General features: G+C 44.3%; 2 protein-coding genes across 8 annotated transcripts in view; both read left to right on the top strand.

Annotated features, from left to right (window-relative positions):
- Window positions 1–11681, top strand: part of LOC125428600 (oocyte zinc finger protein XlCOF6-like) — a 23758-nt gene extending 12077 nt beyond the window's left edge. The window contains 2 exon segments of the mRNA XM_048489001.1: window positions 10499–10712; window positions 10715–11681. Coding sequence (XP_048344958.1) covers window positions 10499–10712; window positions 10715–11392 — 892 coding nt within the window. The 3' untranslated portion in view covers window positions 11393–11681.
- The window catches only part of LOC125428537 (zinc finger protein 436-like), a 774209-nt gene that overhangs the window by 53210 nt on the left and 700583 nt on the right, over window positions 1–20416 (top strand). The window contains exons 1-2 of one of the 7 annotated variants that reach the window (XM_048488793.1): window positions 1578–2351; window positions 3284–3764. The exons of the other annotated variants lie outside the window; for them this stretch is intronic. Coding sequence (XP_048344750.1) covers window positions 3342–3764 — 423 coding nt within the window. The 5' untranslated portion in view covers window positions 1578–2351; window positions 3284–3341. Of the gene's footprint in view, window positions 1–1577; window positions 2352–3283; window positions 3765–20416 lie in introns of those variants that run through there. 7 annotated transcript variants of the gene reach the window in all.

Here is a 20416-nt window from a genome sequence, read left to right as displayed (position 1 = left end):
AAGTAAGAGTGACATTTCAAGAGCTATCTAAAATTTGTGGTTGGAAGCATTTGGTACTCCACGTGGTATGTTTTGTGCAAATATGACAGGCTGTAAACTCTTGGGCTCCTACTCAAAATGGACCAAGAGGAAGGATCACCTACCACCCACAAACTCAAAGAAAGGAAATATAATAATGCTGCTTGAAGCTGTCAGTGCGCCTGCCTGTCACACAAAGCTGTTACACAGACACCGGTTGCTTGCAAGAAACGTATTTTAAATACACGTTGCTGTTTCTTCACCAAGCTTTGTCCAAAGTTCTTAAAGGGTCTCGAACCTGTTTCTAACATTTCTAACCGAAGCCTCCGAGGAAGAATGTCAGAGACTCAATACAGAATGTAAAAAATAGATTTATTTATCCTCTTGTCGCCTGGGTTCAACAACCACCTCCCTTCCCACTCTTTTGGCTGAAGGGGCTTCCTCCACGCAATTGCAGGGACGTAGGCTTGGAAAGGCGTGGCCATGCCCTAGGTATAGATTTTTTATGGGGGACGTTCTGGGCAGGGGCAGAGGCATAGAGGGAAAATGGAGCCTGGTGCAAAAATCTGAGTTTTGCGGGGGGCCCTCCGGGCAGCCGCTGCGATGCTGGAATCCACCTCCAAACAGCTTCACTTTCAATGGTGTTTAAACTAGAGAGCCCAAATTCTCCTTTTAAATCCACCTTAAAGGGAGAATCTGGGGTCCCTAGTTAAACAACATTGAAAGTGATGCTGTTTTGGGGTGGATTATCCCCCACCCTGAAACAGCATCACTGTCAATGTGGCGTAGTGGTTAAGAGCATTCGAATCTGGAGGAACCAGGTTTGATTCCCTGCTCTGCCACTTGAGCTGTGGAGGCTTATCTGGGGAATTCAGATTGGTCTGTGCACTCCCACACATGCCAGCTGGGTGACCTTGGGCTAGTCACAGCTTTTCGGAGCTCTCTCAGTCCCACCCACCTCACAGTGTGTTCGTTGTGAGGGAGCAAAAGCAAGGAGATTGTAAGCCCCTTTGAGTCTCCTACAGGAGAGAAAGGGGGGATATAAATCCAAACTCTTCTTCTTCTTCTAAACTGAGGACCTCAGATTCTCCCTTTAAATCCATGCCGAAGGGGGTGGATTTAAAAGGAAAATTTGGGGGGGTGCCTGCTGTCAGGGGTGCAATGGTTAATCTAGAAGCACCAAACTTTCGGGGGATCTTTAGGAGTCTCTCCTAATGATACCACCCAGGTTTGGTGAAGTTTGGTTCAGGGGGTCCAAAGTTATGGACCTCAAAGATCCCATCTCCTATTAGCTCCCATTGGAAACAATGGGGGATGGGGGCACCCCCTTTGGGAGTCCATAGCTTTGGACTCCCTGGACCAAACTTCACAAAACCTGGGTGGTATCAATAAGAGACTCTCCTGATAATACATCCCAGGTGTTGTGAAGTTTGGTTCAGTTTGGTTCACTAAAATGTTTTAAAAACCCACAAACGGAGGGGCGGAGCTTTGGACATGAATGGGGGGTTCAAACCCGAGGAACCCCCCCCCCCTTACCTACGTCCATGCATGCAACCTTTCTCTGTTCAGCCACTGGGTGCCACATCCAGAGTGAAACGAACAGAACATTTGTTTGTGATACCAAATACTCTTCTGCATACCACAAAGCAGAAGCAAAAAATCCAAGGCAGGCAGGAAGTTTTCTACTCGCCCTCCCCTTTCTGCTGAAAATGGTCACAGCAGCATTGTTTGACTTGGTTAGCATCATCTCTTTGCTTCACACATGTCTAAGTTATATGCTGCCCCATAATATGCAGTGTGGCTTTTTGCAGTACTTTTATTTGTTTAATGCTCATTCCGTGCAGTTACATGATGTTCGGGAGGCATTTTGGCCTGGACAGAGTTAATAAATGCGCGGTCTTTCTGCATTTTGATTTGTGAAGCTTCTTTCTGAAGTGTTTTTAACACATGCCACTGTTTTTCGCGGCACTATTATGATTTCTTTAATGCCTGTTACGGCTCCGGCTTTTACATTTATCTGAGATGGCTGAACAGGATGGGATATCCCGGGAGCGCAACCCTGTGTAGAGTTACTCCAGAGTAGCCCCATTCAGCTGCATGGGTGGTCGTGGAAGGCAGCCTGGCTCGTCTTGTCCAGGGGCTTCTGGGCGAATCTCACGGGAAGGGCAGAGGTATTATTCAGGGCCAGCACCACTGCAAGGGTCAAACCTACCGAGCTGTTTGCTAGAGAGGCCGAGTGGGAGGGAAGGCGGAAGAGAGGAAAGCGTCTTGGGCTCAGATCTGCAACGGGAGAAAAAGCCCTTGCCGCAGATCCTGGGAAGGTTTACTCACGAGTAAGTGACGAGGGACTGGTTAAGCTTTTAAATCTTGGAAGGGAGAAATTCACGTCTCCTCCTGTTGGTGCTGAAAGGGGGAGGAGCGGGGGATTGAAACACTCTTAAAATCTGGGTTTGTCATGTCTGCTTTTTAATTCATTAGCCGTCCTGCTGATCCTTGTGGGGGAAGACAGGCAGGATCTGAGTGTTTCAAATGGAAATAAGGCACAATCAGTCCCCCGCCATGAAAGTCATAGGGAGGCGCAGAAAGGAGTCCCCGGCATAGCCAGTTTGGAGGAATAATTGATGGAGACTGGCTGCCGCACATCAGGTGCATTTTAGGTTGTGCTTCCCCCGTCTGCAGTCATGCTCACGTGGGACTGCACCTCCTTTCTCGACCCAGCTCCGCTTCAAGCCAGCGGCACCCTGGGTGCACGCTGCAACGGGGGCGTCGCGAGGGCGTTCTGGGACCGGTACAGTTTCCCCTCGCTCCGCCCCTGCCTGGGGATTCAATGCCTCCCACACCACACACACACCTGTTCATCCCAGCAGCCCTCTGCCCTTTACCCTCTGCTGGCTCCTTGCACAAAGAGGTTACCTAAAGCATCCAGCCTGTTTAGGAGATATTCACCATGGTATACCGATTCTCAGTCATTTTATCCAGGGCTCCAGTGTACCTTGATATGAACCCCTTTAGACAGACTGATCTGTGAACATCGGAAGTTACACTCATAACATTCATTTTTAAGCAGATCGTTTTTATCCCCCCTGAAGGGCAAAATAGGCATATCTTTTAAAAACTTGATCAGTAACATAAAACAATGACATTAATCCTGACCCACAAAGTACAACAAAGATGCTCCTTCTGATCCAACTGGGACAGCCCTTCCCTCTTCTCTATTGATGTGTTGCTGCCTTTTTGATCTTTCCCTCCCCTCACCCCTTATTAGCCATGTGAGTAAGAGTATCTTTCCACAATCAGAGATTACCTGAGAGAAGGGGAAGGAGATGGAAGAACAAGACCCAGAACGACCTGGGATTGACAAGAGATCAAGGAAGGACCCCCTTCCAATCCCAACAGGGAGTGGTGTTGAATTCTGGGAAAGAGCTGTGGCAGAGATCCTGGATCAAGACACCGTGAACTCAGATGTACACAGGCGACGCTTCCGGCAGTTCTGTTATGATGATGCTGATGGGCCCCGAGAGGTTTGCAGCCAGCTCCATGGACTTTGCAACCAGTGGCTGAAGCCAGAGCAGCACACCAAGAAGCAGATCCTGGACATGGTGATCCTGGAGCAGTTCCTGACCATCCTGCCTCAAGAAATACAGTGCTGGGTCAGAGGATGCGGGCCGGAAACCAGTTCCCAGGCAGTAGCCCTGGCTGAAGGTTTCCTTCTGAGTCAGGCAGAGGAGAAGATGCAGGGAGAACAGGTGAGGGAGTTTCATTCACTCTATTCAAGTTACAACCTTCTCCTAAAGCTTCCCTGCCATATATTTTTCCCTGTCAAGAATTCACTAAGCTGGTATAAAAATCGAATCCTGATGATCCATTCCTTTTCTTTCTCGTCTCCCTTCTTGCTATTTCAGATGTGGGGTCCATCCATGAAGACAGAAGCTGAATTCTCTGAGGCAGAAGGAGCTCCTTTGGAGGAGGGGCAGACAGCACAGGCCCAGGAGTATGGCCAAGATGCCCTTGCACATGGCAAAGGTGACTTATTCCCAGATGGGACTGGGGACATAGTGAAGATGTTGGGTAGAAGATTTAGAACTGGAGAAAAAAAATGAAAACTTCCGCACAGAGCAATGAGTAGACTTCTGGGGCTCAGGGCAATATGATGTAGTGATGGCCACTCACTGGAAGGGAGGTAGTAAGATTCATAGATGGAAAATAAATCCTTATTCACATAAAATATATTTCACCTTTCTTTCATTAGAGTGAATAAAAACAACTAAGAAAGGTAGACAAATCTGGCTGCAAATATCAGCCACAGTTAATAAACGTAATCTCGATGTTCTAGGGCAGCATACCTTTGAAAATCTGTTTCTAGGAGCCAATCAAGAGCCAGTGTGTTGTAGTAATTAAGACTTTGGACTAGGATATGGAAAACCCAGGTTCAAATCCCCACTTGCACCATGGAAGGTTACTGGGTGACCAGGGCCAGTCACACACACACACTTCTCTGCCCCTGACAAGTATTTGGATGGGAGACCTCCTAGGAATACCAGGGTCATGACGTGGAGGCAGTAGCAAACTATCTCCAAGTTTCTCTTGCCTTGAAAACAAAACGCAAACTCTGGCAGGGGCAACTACATATATATGTCAGCGCTGAGACCTAATAGAAGCTAATGCTGTTGGGTAAGTACTATCACCGCAGTGCCCCTGCTTGGTGCTGTTTTCCAAGGGCATTTGGCAGATCACAGTCAGAAACAAGATACCAGACTAGGCATGCCTGGCCAGTTTCTGGTACCCCATCAGCTATGGGAGGGGACTGGGTATTTTGTCTGGCCAAAAGTCTGGATACAGATACTCTGGAAACCTATTGGTATTGCATTGAATTTTCTGGAGCATCAAATGATATGCTAAAATCACAGCTGTTTTTTTGGCTGGATGTAACAATGACCTTTCATATGACATCATTTCCAGCTCCTCCTTGTTCTCCTGCAAGTCTAAACATAAGGGCACATGGAAGGGACCCAAAAGGGGAAGAACAGATGTGCGTGCCTGGACTAAGGGGCCCTGTGGTTTGATCCAGCTTTCACATTTTAGAGCTCCAGAGTTAAGAGGGAAATGTGGCTGCCTGTTGAATCCATCCGACATCTCCCACAATTTACTAAAATCATCACAAGGCCTCTTCACAAGGCCTCATCACAAGGAGCAGCAGTGGCGTAGGAGGTTAAGAGCTCGTGTATCTAATCTGGAGGAACCGGGTTTGATTCCCCGCTCTGCCGCCTGAGCTGTGGAGGCTTATCTGGGGAATTCAGATTAGCCTGTGCACTCCCACACACGCCAGCTGGGTGACCTTGGTCTAGTCACAGCTTCTCGGAGCTCTCTCAGCCCCACCTACCTCACAGGGTGTTTGTTGTGAGGGGGGAAGGGCAAGGAGATTGTCAGCCCCTTTGAGTCTCCTGCAGGAGAGAAAGGGGGGATATAAATCCAAACTCTTCTTCTTCTTCTTCTTCTTCTTCTTCTTGAGTGTACGTAGAACCAGGTTTCACAGCCCCGGGAATGAGGGGGAATAAAGCTGGAGCCAAACAAGAAAATAAAATAAAATGTTTAGGCTAACACTTAAGAGGTGAGTGGACATGTTCACAGAGGATAGGGCTCTACATGGCTGCTAGTCATAGTGCCTGTCTATTCCCTCCAGTATCAGAGGAACATGTCTATTATATCAGGTGGTGTGGAACACAGGCAGGATAATGCTGCTTCAATCGTCTTGCTTATGGGATTCTTAGAAGCACCTGGTTGGACACTCTGTGACCAAACTGCTGTACCTGATGGGCCCTTCGTCTGATCCAGCATGACTTTTCTTATGGTCTTCCAATTGTCCCTTTCTTGCAGGCATTGGAGAGATGTTGTCGATCCATCAATTTGTCAGAAGTGTGGAAACAGCTGCTATACTTCCAGTCCAGGTAGGAGAAATGAACAAGGAACAGCTGATTACCCCCTTCTTTCTGGGTGGGTGGGGGGAACGTAGGCTTTGGCTCCTTTAGCTGAGAGAGGCTCTGAATGCCCCTCCATTTCCCCATGCCAAGTTCTCCATCCTGCACCTCCCAGAATATCTCTTGCAGAATACAGTTTTTTCCTGTCATGATTTCTGAGAACGGACTCCTCTCCTTCTTTCAGTGTCCATTTTTCATTGAGGAGGTGGCCATGTATTTCTCAGACGAAGAGTGGGCCTTGCTGGATCCAAGCCAAAGGTCTCTCTACACTGAAGTCATGCAAGAGAATCATGACAGCGTGGCCTTTCTGGGTAAGGATCTTTCATAGTTTCCAATGATGGAAAGTGCTGCCATTAGGATGACGCCTGAATCAAAATCTTGACCAGAATTACTCGGCTTTAGGCCTTCCCCACTAGTTGCTCCTGCTGGGTGTCTTGAGGTGATGGGGTGGCAGCAAAAAAGAGGTCCAGCGTGTCCTAGTAGAGCCATTCAAGCGGCCTGACTGGTCCAGGGGCAATTGTGGCCAATGCTGTGGCCATAGCCTGTCAGATATCACAACAGGACTGAGAGGCCCTCAAAAGTCAAGGCAGGACTGAGACCCTGAAAAGATCGTGGCCTGAAGTCAAAGCAGGGCAGAGAGGCCCACAAAGGATTCTGGAAGGTGCCACGTTTTAACTTCTCAGTTGCCAACGTTTAAAACACACCCTTCCTCCTGACTGGGATTGTGGTGATCTGCTCTGACTGTCATCTGGAATGGCTCTGTCTTCTTTCTACTGGTTGGAATTATGTGACCATCTTTCCAGACAGTTGCCTCTTTCTTGGATTTCTTTCCTCCTCCTCCTCCTCCCCCTCCCCCTGATGATGATGATGATGATGATGATGATGATGATGATGATGATGATGATGATGATGATGATGATGATGATGATGATGATGATGATGATGATGATTTGGTACACCACCCAATCCTCGAAGGGCTCTGGGTGGTGTACAACTTACTGATATAAGAATCCTGACTTTTTCTCTCTCTCTGCCAAAGAAGCTAAAAATGTAGGAGAGACTACAGTGAAGACAGACAGAAGCCTCCCATCCAAAGGAATGGTGGACAGTATCTCAAGACAATCTCAAGAGAGAGTTTACTACTCAGAAGAGCTGGCTGCAGGTGAGCCTCCTTCACAGGAAAGAACAGCCATGGAGGATTTCTGATTCATTTCTCACAACTCTTGGTTTTATAAAAGCTTTCATGAACCTGGAATCTGGGAGGCTCAGAGGATCCTTCTGAGCTCTCCTGTGGCTCTTGAGTGGCTGCGGTTTCCTTAAATACTGGATATTCCAGGGAAAAGGGCTATTAACTTGAGAATACCCATGCTGGATGAGGACAAAGCTACACCTCCTATTTGCTAGAGTACTCAACTAGACCAGGTCGCCCAAACATGATGGCCATGAGCACCATAGCTCCCCTTTTGCGCCACACACCAACACCTCCCACTGACATCTGTTGTGCCACCAATTATTTTTGGGGAGTGGGTAGGTCCCAGTCAGGCTTTTGATTGACAACTGGAGAGTTGATTGGCTGTGCAAATGTTTCTAAAAATGTTGCCTTGGCAGCAATTGCCACTGCAGCTCAAGAATCTACGGCTACGCTATGGCAATCATGTTGTGGCTGGTTCCACCTCGTGCAGCAGCCATTTTGTTGCTGTGTCCACCCAGCCATATCAGAATTCCAAGGGAAAGTGGGGGAGGTTAAACAAGGCCAAAAACCCAGTAACCATTCCTTATAGCCATGACCTTGATGCCTTTGGTCCTTACCTGGCCCACCAACAACTGGCACCTCTTGAAAAAACCGTGGGGGTCCCCGTTGAAATGGAGGACTCACCAAATGAGGTGCTCCCCTCCCCATTCCAGGAAACATATCTTGTGAGGCTCAGTCCAGGTTCTGATGGCAGTGATGACCCCAGGATGGAAACTCTGTATAATCAAAGGGTTCATGATCATAGAAATTTCTTGTCCCTAATGATGAAAATATCTGCATGGCAAGTAAAATGTGAAGGGAGGAGGAACTATTCTATGCCACCTTTTCCCTTGAAGTAGATTTGGGAACTTTGGGAGAGGGGTGTGATTTAATATATAAACAGCTCTGCCAGAGTTCCTGGTTAGAGAAAAGATGTGATGACTGGCTCAGGTTGAGAGGTTGGGAATGAGAAACTTTGACCATGGAAACAAAGCACACACGTATTAATCTAGAGTGGCTGATTTTGTGGCTTGTCCCCGTGCATGACTGCTGATTAGATCTCTCTGTTCCAGGAGAAAATGTCAAGGAGATGGTTGGGGAATTCCAGGGGTTTTCACTGGAAAGCATCAAGGAAGAAGAATCTCAGTGTCAGTTCATGGATCAAGAGAGACCAGAGAGGCAAGAGAGAAGCCTTGGAAAAAAGGTGACGGAAAAAAACATTCCTTTCCGAAGAGGGGATTTCCATGATGCAACAGACATGGCAGTAGAAACATACAAATGCTTGAACTGGGAGTGGAATTTCTTAGGACAAACTCAAGATGTTATTGATTTGCAAAGGCCCCCAGGAAAAAAGACCCATAATTGTTTCAAATGCGGAATGAGCTTCCTTTGTGGAGAAGAGCTCATTAGGCACCAAACGATCCATATAAGAGAAAAAATGCATAGGTGCTCAGTAAAAAAAGAAAATAATTTCTCAGATAGGAAGACACATCAATGTGGACAGATATTCCACAGCAGTGTTGATTTTCAACAGCACCTACCAACCCACACACTGAAGAAACCTTTTGAGTGCTCAGAGTGTGGAAAGGGATTTAGCCATAGTGGCCATCTTCACTTGCATCAAAGAAACCACACAGGAGAGAAACCTTTTGAATGTTCAGAATGTGGAAAGAAATTCAGTAGCCGTGGAGGTCTTCAAAAGCATTTAAGAACCCACACAGGGGAGAAACCTTTTGAGTGCTCAGAGTGTGGAAAGAGATTCAGTCATAGTGGCAATCTTCATATGCATCAAAGAACCCACACAGGAGAAAAACCTTTTGAGTGCTCAGAGTGTGGGAAGAAATTCAGTCGCAGTGGAAGTCTTTATGTTCATCAAAGAACACACACAGGGGAGAAACCTTTTGAGTGCTCAGAGTGTGGAAAGGGATTTAGCCATAGTGGCCATCTTCACCTGCATCAAAGAACCCACACAGGAGAGAAACCTTTTGAATGTTCAGAGTGTGGAAAGAAATTCAGTAGCAGTGGAGATCTTCAAAAGCATTTAAGAACCCACACAGGGGAGAAACCTTTTGAGTGCTCAGAGTGTGGAAAGAGATTCAGTGTCAGTGGCCATCTTCATGTGCATCAAAGAACCCACACAGGAGAAAAACCTTTTGAGTGCTCAGAGTGTGGAAAAAAATTCAGTAGACATGGAGATCTTCAAAAGCATTTAGTAACTCATACAGGGGACAAACCTTTTGGGTGCCCGGAGTGTGGAAAAAGATTCAGTCGTAGTGGAAGTCTTTATGTTCATCAAAGAACACACACAGGGGAGAAACCTTTTGAGTGCTCAGAGTGTGGAAAGAGATTCAGTGTCAGTGGCCATCTTCATGTGCATCAAAGAACACACACAGGGGAGAAACCTTTTGAGTGCTCACAGTGTGGAAAGAAATTCAGTCGCAATGACTATCTTCATCTACATCAAAGAACCCACGCAGGAGAGAAACCTTTTGAGTGTTCAGAGTGTGGAAAGAAATTCAGTAGCAGTGGAGATCTTCAAAAGCATTTAAGAACCCACACAGGGAAGAAACCTTTTGAGTGCTCAGAGTGTGGAAAGAGATTCAATCACAGTGGCCATCTTCATGTGCATCAAAGAACCCACACAGGAGAAAAGCCTTTTGTATGCTCAGAGTGTGGAAAGAAATTCAGTAGCAGTGGAGATCTTCAAAAGCATTTAGTAACTCATACAGGGGAGAAACCTTTTGGGTGCTTGGAGTGTGGAAAGAGATTCAGTCGCAGTGGAAGTCTTTATGTTCATCAAAGAACACACACAGGGGAGAAACCTTTTGAGTGCTCAGAGTGTGGAAAGAGATTCAGTATCAGTGGCCATCTTCATGTGCATCAAAGAACCCACACAGGAGAGAAACCTTTTGAGTGCTCAGAGTGTGGAAAACGATTCAGTCGCAGTGGCAGAATCTTCGGTGACATCAAAGAATCGCATTACGAGAAACTAGCTTTGAGTGCTCAGAGTGTGAAAAAAACGACTCAGCTCGCATTATAATCTTCATGTACATCAGAGAACTCACACAGGGGAGGAACCTTTTGAGTGCTCAGAGCGTGGAAAGAAATTCCGTATCAGTGGAGATCTTCAAAAGCATTTGATAACCCACACAGGGGAGAAACCTTTTGAGTGCTCAGAGTGTGGAAAAGAAATTCAGCCGCGAAAAGGCTATCTTCATGTGTGCATCAAAGAACCCTACCACAGGAGAAAAGCCTTTGTGTGCTCTGAGTGTGGAAAGAAATTCAGTAGCAGTGGAGATCTTCAAAGGCATTTGAGAACCCACACAGGGGAGAAACCTTTTGAATGCTCACAGTGTGGAAAGAGATTCAGTTACAGTGGCAGTTTTCATCGACATCAAAGAACCCACACAGGGGAGGAACCTTTTGAGTGCTCAGAGTGTGGAAAGAGATTCAGTCAGAGTGGCAGTCTTCATCTCCAACAAAGAACCTTACTACCAGAGAGAAACCTTTTGAGTGCTCACAGTGTGGAAAACGATTCAGACACAGTGGCAGTCTTCATCTGCATCGAAGAACCCACACAGGAGAGAAACCTTTTGAATGTTCAGAGTGTGGAAAGAAATTCAGTCACAGTAGCCATCTTCATGTGCATCAAAGAACCCACACAGGAGAGAAACCTTTTGAGTGCTCAGAGTGTGGAAAACAATTCAGTCGCAGTGGCAATCTTCATGTACATCAAAGAACGCACACAGGAGAGAAACCTTTTGAGTGCTCAGAATGTGGAAAACGATTCAGTCGCATTGGCAATCTTCATGTTCATCAAAGAATGCACACAGGGGAGGAACCTTTTGAGTGCTCAGAGTGTGGAAAGAAATTCCGTATCAGTGGAGTTCTTCAAAAGCATTTGAGAACCCACACAGGGGAGAAACCTTTTGAGTGCTCAGAATGTGGAAAGACATTCAGTAGCAGTGGAGATCTTCAAAGGCATTTAAGAACCCACACAGGGGAGAAACCTTTTGAATGCTCACAGTGTGGAAAGAGATTCAGTCACAGTGGCAGTTTTCATCGACATCAAAAAACCACTATGATGTGGAACCTTTTGAGTGCTCACAGTGTGGATGGAAAATCAGTCAGAGTGGCATTCTTCAAAAGCAGTTCATTAATATTATGAGAAACCTTTTAAAGTGCTTAGGAATGGTAGAAAGAATCATAGCATCATAGAGTTAGCTATAGATATCGAAACAAACCCCTGCAATGCAGGAACCACAATCAAACCACTTCTGAAAGATGGTCACTGAGCCTCCGAAGAACCTCCAAAGAATCAGACTTCACCATGCTCCACTGTCGAACAGCCATTACTATCAGGAACTTTTTCCTGATGTTTAGGTGGGATCTCTTTTCCTGCACCTTGAACCCATTACTCCTGGTCCTAGTCTCTGAAGCACCAGAAAACAAGCTTGCTCCCTAACCAACATGACATCCCTTTGAATATTTAAACATGGCTATCATATTACCTGTTAACCTTCTCTTCATCAAACTAAACATACCCAGTTCCCTAAATCTCCTTCCAGTGCATTGATTCCAGACCTTTTACTACTTTGGTTGCCTTCCAGATTGTCAATATCCTTCTTGAATTGTGGTGCCCAGAACTGTACACAATATTCCAGATGAGGTCTAACCAATGCAGAATAGAAAGGTATAATTACAATTCTCAAAATTCAGTAGAATAAGTTAAGTAGAAGAGATTCAGTAGAATTGGCAGTCTTCAATTGCATAAAAAATAAACACAGGAGAGAAGCCTTTTGAGTGCTCAGAGTGTGGAATGAAATTCAGCAGATTTAGAAATCTTCAAAAGCATTTTAGAACTCACTCAGGAAAGAAACATCTTCAGTGCTCCCCTGCGAGATGTAATCAATCTATCCTTGTTTTCTGGGGTCTTCCTGGGGGTTGGAAGAGGCAGTGGCAAGGCTGCTCTTGAAGTTACCGTATCTACTCATGTATAAGTCGAATTTTTCAGCACATTTTCAATGCTGAAAAAGCTCCCCTCGACTTATATGGGTCATTAAAAAATGTTTGTGTGTTTTACTTTCGTCGTGTCCAACAGGGTTTTTTTTTATGCTAGCAGCACTGAAATTACAGGGTACCCTCAGATGACACTCCTGATGATACCAATAGCAGAAGTTTGGTAAGGAGTTTGGTTCAGGGTCCAACGTTATGGACCCCTCAAATAGTGTGCCCCATTCTTATTGTTTTCAATGGGATCTATTAGTAGATGGGAAGTTGTCCATAACTTTGAGGAGTCCTCTTTCGTTCCACCAAACCCAGTTTCACCAAACCTGGCTGGCCTCATCAGGAGGAGTCTTTATGATAGCAGTCAAGTTTGGTGAAGTTTTAAGGTCAGGGATCCAAAGTTGTTGACTCTCAAATGGGATGCCCTATCCTCCATTGCTGGACAATGGAAGCTAATAGTAGATTTTCCATTTCTCGATAATATCCTCTTTAAAAATCTAAGTTGGGTTGTTTGGGATGATACAGATGACATGAGGAATCCAGTTTTAAAGGATTTTGTCTCTGTGTGTTTTAGCTTAAGCTGCTGGTTGTTAAGGTTTTTGTACTTTTAAACTTATTGTTGATACCATATTGTTCTTTGCTGACCCTCTTTTCCACTTCATAGAGCCAGTTTACTGTTTTTCTTTGGAAATAACATGATCAAAACATTTAACCTACTAATGCATTCTCACCGATGTAATTTTGTTGGCATCTATTTTTTTTATTTTTGAAATTTACCAGCAGCTTTTGCATTTCTGGCACTGTAATTTCTTATCACTGTAGTCAATAAGTTTTCCTGTGCTTTTTTGTGGTGTAAAATTAGGTGCCTCGACTTATACAGCTCTATTCTTATTTACACTACAGCATATCACGCGCATATATGGATCCTGTTGATCCATTCAACTTCTGTCCAGTGTCCAATTGTTCATTCCTGGGTGAGGTAGTTGAGAGAACAGCTGTGGTGCAGCTTCCTGGAGGACACATTGATTCTGAATCTGTTTCAGTGCAGCATCCACTCTGGTTTTGGGACAATTTCTGTCATAGACAATTTCTGAGAACAACTAGATCAGGGTTGGTTGCTTGACCTGACAGCTGTTGTTGCTTGACCTGACAGCACCATTTGATGCAGTCAATAACAGTCTGTTGGTGAATTTAAACTGAACTGAACAGTCTATTGGTTCACTGCCGTGCAAACACTGGGATACATGGGACAGCCCTACAGTGGCTGATCTCATTTCTACATTGCCAGGGCCAGAGGACGATGTTAGGGGAGAGCACATCACCACAATATCCCTTGGTGTGCAGCATTCCACAAAGGACAATCCTCTCCTTGATACAGTTTAACATTTACCATATTGCTAATGACACCCAGCTGTATCTGTTAATGAGTGGCTGGGCAGACCCCATCCTGGATGCTTTGGCCAGTTGTCTGGAGGACATGTTGAAGTAGTTGGAACAGAACTAGCTGAAACTAAATCCATCGAAAATGGACATCCTGTGGCTGGGTCAGGGAGGCCTCCTTCTCTATGGATGCCTCCTTCTCTATGGATGCTCACAAATGTTGCTAGACAGGTGTTCTGTCATCTTAGCCAGGCCAGGTTACTAGCTCTACTTGTTGCGCCCTAACTCAGCTACAGTGATCCATGCAATGATCACCTCTAGGCTAGACTGTTGTAACTTGCTCTACGCTGAGCTACCTTGGAGACTGACCCAGAAACTCCAACTCGCTCAGAATCCATTACTTCTTGTCCTAATCTGTGGAGCAGCAGAAAACAAGCTTGCTCCATCTTCAACATGGCAGCCCTTCAAATGTTTAAACATGGCTATCATGTTACCCCTTAATCTTCTCTTCTTCAGACTAAACATACCAGCTTCCTAAACATTAGGAAGAACTGCTTTACAGTAAGGGCTGTTCAACAGTGAAATACACTGCGTTGGAGTCTCCTTCTTTGGAGGTTTTTAAACAGATGCTAGATGACCACCTGTCAGGGGTGCTTTGATTGTATATTTCTGCATGGCAGGGGGTTGAACTTGATGGCCCCTGTGGTCTCTTTGAACTCTATGATTCTGTGACTTCTGGACAGGGTCTATCCTGAGAGCTCATTTTCCACAGTAGGGAGTTTATCTGCTGGAAAAGGTTATGAAAAATATGTCTGAAATGATTGATAATGGGTTTCAATCTACAGCCAAAGCAATGCATGAGCTACAAAATGTACTGTCATCCCTAGCTGATATGATTTACAGAATCAGAGGGCCATTGATGTCCTTACTGCTCAGCAGGGAAGAACCTGTAGCCTGCTAAGAGAACAATGTTGTTTATATAGAGATGAGAGTAGAACAAGGACCACTGAAATAGAAAAGATTAGAGCTGCAGTACAGGTGTTTCATGCAGTTGATCATGGTAAATGTTGGGATGAAGCATTAGTAGAATGGTTACCTGATATATCCCAGTTAAACTCACTATTTGCTTTATACTTCCAGATAATTACAATTGGGCCATTAGTGTGTTGTTATGTACAATGTGTTCTCCACCTTATATTTTATTGTGTCTCTTTATGTACCCAGAGAAGAGCCCCAGCTGGTAAACCTGGGGAACCTATTTTTGGATCCTACTGAAATTGAAAATGATAGCTGACGAGTATAGATTTAGTATCGATTTAGCTAGACTTTTTAATAGTTGTAGAAAGAATTCTCTTTAGATGGTTAGAGAATAGTTTGAAAGGGGGAAAACTGTAGGTGCCACAACTAGAATTTTGTTTTTATATTATAAAATAGAAATTTTTATTAACATATTGAAAGGATTGAAGCATTTATTCACTGATATAACATTTTTCCTTGCTAAAGAAAATATATACAGTTTGTTTTAGAACTTTTTTTTATATATAAGCTGTTTAGAAAAGCCACTGAAATGTTTATTTACACTAGGAATGAAGCAGCTATTTAACTGTGAAAGAATATATCTTGTTCCACTCGGATAACAGAAATGTAATTCAGACCCCTTTTGTGGTTTCACATTTCAAAACTAAGTCAGTTTTGAAATGTGGACTGCTAGAATGGGAGAATGCAACTTATAACATCACAGGGTTTATAGAACATCAGTGGAAACTGAATAAATGGTATGCTTCTTGCTCTTAAATACATACCTCTGATAGGGAGTTTTTTGATAGCAGAACAACAACAATACAAAGTGTATAGTTTATGTTTTGTGGACAAAAGTGATGTCATCAGTGAGGTAGCAGTGATGCACCTCAAACTGTAGCCACCAATCAAAAATATAGTAGAAATTAGTTTTTAGGTTTACTCAGTTTCACATATATATGTATTATAGGAAGTTAGGTTTTAGTTATTTCAATCTGCTGTACATTAATCTATTAAAGTTGTCGGTTTCCTTAATGATCTTTCTCTGGTCAGAAGACTTTTGGCAGGCATATGCTGTTGTTTAATCTACACCCACACCTTTGCACCCTTTGCTGCATAAGAAGAGCTAAACATCGAAAGGGTTGCATTAACGTCTAAATAGTGTACCCTCTGGATTATCTCCATGTGTAAAGGAAACGAGTTTTTGCTTAAAGAACATAATGAACAAGTGCTAATTGTAAATTTTTCCTGTTCTCTGAAAAGAGCCTTGAAGTCGAAACACAGACCTGATAACAGTCCTGCTGAATTTAAGATATGTTATTCTAAGAGCTGGGTTATTTTGTAACATTGATAAAGCAATGAAGGCCTTCAATAAAGGATGTCAGCTGAGACAGCCCCATTTGTTATCCTGACAACTGATACCAGTCAGTGCTCAACTAAATTGTTATATAGGATTCTGGGACCGGGATAACCGGTACTCCCTAACAGATAACAGGAGCGTTATTTAGCTTTGAAGTGTGTACCCTGTATTGTTTTATTATGCATAGACAGAAAATTCCTTTCCCATGGTTTTCCCTATATAAGGGGCTCAAAATTTGTAACCCACAAGGTCCCCTCCATTGCTGACCTTCACTCTTGTGAGTCTGAATAAAATTTGTTTACCTTTATCTCTCGTCTCCCAGCTATTCCCTGTCCCCAGCCTGGAGTTGGTAAGTCACTCTGATACCACTTATATGGGTATCATTACAACTTGTGGACTTGTATGAATGCCTGCATCTCACTTTTGTAAATTACTTTCAACCTCCAGGATCCAGCACAGATCCTTTCATTCTATCTGCAGCTGAAGAAACCTTTTCTCCTATTATACCTTATTCTCTCATATCTAAAGTCTTATTGGCTGTTGGGACACCTAGCTATATCATATTTTCCAATAACCAAAATTTCAGGGTATTTTTAGGAGACTCTCCTAATGATACCACCCAGGTTTGATAAAGTTTGGTTCAGGGGATCCAAAGTTACGGACCCCAAAAGGTGTAGCCCCCATCTCCTATTGGCTCCTGTAACAGGATCGATAGCTTCTTGTAGAAAGGATTCCTGGTAGCTGTTTTCAGGAACCTTCCTTTTAATTAACTTTTCGCTGCCACCATTTAATTCAGATAACTAGAGAACCCCACACTGTTACTAGCCACCAAGGCTTTAAAGATTCCCACCTCTCTCCCACTCTGACTTGAGGGGAAATTACTTCAGAGTCCCTTTAACTGTTTTGGAGGGAACTCCTAATGGCTGGGGTTTCTAGCCAGTCACCCACTCTAAAGACACACACAGAGACTCTCACAGGCACGAGGGAACTTGAACACGGTAATTGAAATTTATTTTTAAAACAAAAGAAAGGCTTCTTTAAAACTGGCTCAGAGAGGTACTAAAGCTTGGCGGTTACAGAGAGGTTCTTTTCACTTAGGTTTCAGAGACGTTGTTGGCACTTTAGTTTCACACAGACACGCGCAGGTGTCTCTTCAGAGAAAGGTTTTTCTTCAAAATATCAACCTCCTTTACTGACAGACACTAGTCTTTTGCTGTACCTCACCCCACTGAATCAACACACACCCAGTCTATGCCCTGTGAGATTCTGGCACACAAGCCTCCCTCTCCCACTGTCCCAAACTGCCACTGGACTGGGCCTCCCAAGACTGGTGTTGAACTGGGCAGGACAGACTCCTGGGTCTGGTCTACTGACAAGCCTCTGGCCGGCAGGTCCCTTTCCGCCAGCCTCAGGGCCTCCACCCTCTAGCAAGCCTCCTCCGCTCGTAGAGTTATCTGAATCCTGACAGCTAACACAGCTGAGTCAGAATCCTTCTCTTCCAGAGATGACAGACTCCTCTCTGCCAGACTCTGCTCTGCTCTCTGACCGGCTCTGACTAGGACTCCCCTCACTCTAAGTGCTGTAAGCACACTAGCTTCCCCTAGCTTTGGCCAAACGTTATTGGACCTTTTCCAACCAATCAGATGGGTTCTTTGCTTGTGGAGCCTCTTTCTTCACTCTGGCTGCTGCTAAGGCCTTCTTAACTAGGCCTGCTGTACGCCAGCCCTTCAGGGTGGGGCAAGTTCGTTACAGCTCCCATTGGAAACAATGGGATATGGTGGCACCCTCTTTGGGAGCCCATAGCTTTGGACCCCCTGAACCAAACCTGGATGGTATCATCAGGAGAGCCTGCTGAAAAATCTCTGAAATTTTTGTGCTGCTAGCCAAAAACCAGCACCCCCTGCAGGCAAAACACTGAAAAAACACTAAAATTTTAAAAAAAGAACCTGCAATTTTTGCAGCCCCCCCCCAAGAGGACATTTGACCCCCCTTGTCCCTAGGCAGATACACCACTGATGAGGGCTGTTTGACAATGCAATAGACTGCCTTGGAGGGTGGTAGAGTCTCCTTTGGAGTTTTTAAACAGAGGCTGCATGATCACTTGTCAAGGGTGCTTTGATTGTATATTCCTGCATGGCAGGGGTTTCACTTGATGGCCCCTGTGGTCTCTTCAAACTCTATGATTCTGTGACCTCTGGGCAGGGACTATCCTGAGAGCTCATTTTCCACAGTGGGAAGTTTATCTGCTGGAAAAGGTTATGAAAAACATGTCTAAAATGATTGATAATGAATTTCAATCCACAGCCAGCAATGCATGAGCTACAAGATGAACTGTCATCCCTAGCTGATATGAACTACAGCAGGGGTCTTCAAACTGTGGCCCTCCAGATGTTCATGGACAACAATTCCCATCAGCCCCTGCCAGCACGGCTAAGTGGCAGGGCTGAGGGGAATTGTAGTTCATGAACATCTGGGGGGCCATAGTTTGAAGACCCCTGATCTACAGAATCAGAGGGCCATTGATGTCCTTACTGCTCAGCAGGGAAGAACCTGTGCCCTGTTAGGAGAACAATGTTGTTTATATATAGATGAGAGTGGAAATATGACCACTGAAATAGAAAAGATTAGAGCTGCAGTACAGGTGTTTCATGCAGTTGACCATGGTAAATGTTGGGATGAAGCATTAATAGAATGGTTACCTGATATATCCCAGTTAAACTCACTATTTGCTTTATACTTCCAGATAATTATAATTGGGCCATTAGTATGTTGTGTACAATGTGCTCCCCACCTTATCTTTTATTGTGCCTCTTTGTGTACCCAGAGAAGAGCTCCAGTTCCTGAACCTCCGGAACCTATTTTTGGGTGCTACTGAAATTGAAAATGATTTCTTATGAGTATAGATTTAGCTAGTCTTTTTAATAGTTGTCCTGTCAAGTCTGCTTTCTGTGGGGGTAGGGAGTCTGTGCTCTGTGTGAATTCCTGTGCTTGCTAGCTGGCAGCCTGGAGTGTTATCTAGCTGTTCCTGGCGCTGGCCTCATGAAGGCCAAATACTTCTTGTTCTCATAACTGCATCTATACTTTGATGGGTGGGGGAAGGGAGTAATGCTTATATTGGTAAAAGCTCTGCTGGTCAGGCAGAGTTTTCTTGTAGCTGTTCTTGATCTGTCCTTCTGCCTGCAATAAAGAGACCTTTGTGTTCCTTCAAGTATCTTCATTGTCTGGTCAAGTGGGTCTTGACATGTACAAAGAATTATCTCGATTTATGTAGATGGTTAGAGAATCATTTGAAAGGGGGGAAACTGTAGGGCCAAAACTATAATAGTAAGTTTTATTAATGCATTAAAAGGATTGAAGCATTTATTCACTGATATAACGTTTCTTCTTGCTAAAGAAAACTGACAAGTTTCCCCTGTTGAGGTTGCTTTAGAGCAGGGGTGTCAAACTCGCGGCCCTCCAGATATTCATGAACTACAATTCCCATCAGTCCCTCCCAACATGAGCATTGGCTATACTGGCAAGGGCTGATGGGAATTGTAGTTCATGAACGTCTGGAGGGCCGTGAGTTTGAAACCTGTGCTTTAGAGGATATTAAGCAGAATGTCCTGTCCTTATATATATATAGTTTGTTTTAGAACAGAATGACAGATGTTATGATGCTCTTGGGCCATAACTTTTCATAACAGAAGAACAACAATGCAGAGTGTACAGTTTATGTTTTGTGGACAAAAGCGATGTCATCAATGAGGTAGCAGTGATGCGCCTCTCACTGCTTGTAAACTTGTATGAATGCCTACATCGCACTTTTGTAAATTACTTTCAACCTCCAGGATCCAGCAGAGATCCTTTCATTTCGTCTGCAGCTGAATAAACCTTTTCTCCTATTTATATGTTATTCTCTTATATCTAAAGTCTTATTGACTTTTGGGACTTTGGGTTTTTCATTGTGTCCAAAGGTGGCTGTAATACGTAGCATTATCATCTTTTCCCAATGACTCTTATCTTCCCGTTATGTGACCGAAGTACAACATCCTCAGTTTAGTCACTTTAGCTTCTGAAGACAGTCCCAGCTTGATTTGACCTAGAACTCACTTTTTTGGGGGGTGGGGGCGGGGGTAGTTATGGTATCTGTAACACTCTCTTCCAACCCCACTTTTCAAAGGAATCTCCTTCTCTCATGTAAGCTTTCTTCATTGCCCAACTTTCACACCCATACATAGTAATAGAGAACACTATGACCTGAATTAACTCGATCTTGGTTGCCAGTGGCACACCCTTACACTTAAGAATCTTTTTTGGCTCCTTCATGGGATTTTTAAGCTCCTTCTTGCCATTCATAGTCTCAGTCTCCTTCTGATTTCTCAGTTACAATCTCCCTTTTGATTGATGGTGGAGCCAAGGAATAGAAATTCTTGATCAATTTCAGTT

The sequence above is a fragment of the Sphaerodactylus townsendi genome, linkage group LG03 (assembly GCF_021028975.2).
Source record: "Sphaerodactylus townsendi isolate TG3544 linkage group LG03, MPM_Stown_v2.3, whole genome shotgun sequence".
Classification (NCBI taxonomy): domain Eukaryota; kingdom Metazoa; phylum Chordata; class Lepidosauria; order Squamata; family Sphaerodactylidae; genus Sphaerodactylus; species Sphaerodactylus townsendi.
The sequence above is the reverse complement of the archived record's forward strand: the minus strand, read 5'-3'. Positions and strand labels throughout refer to the sequence as shown.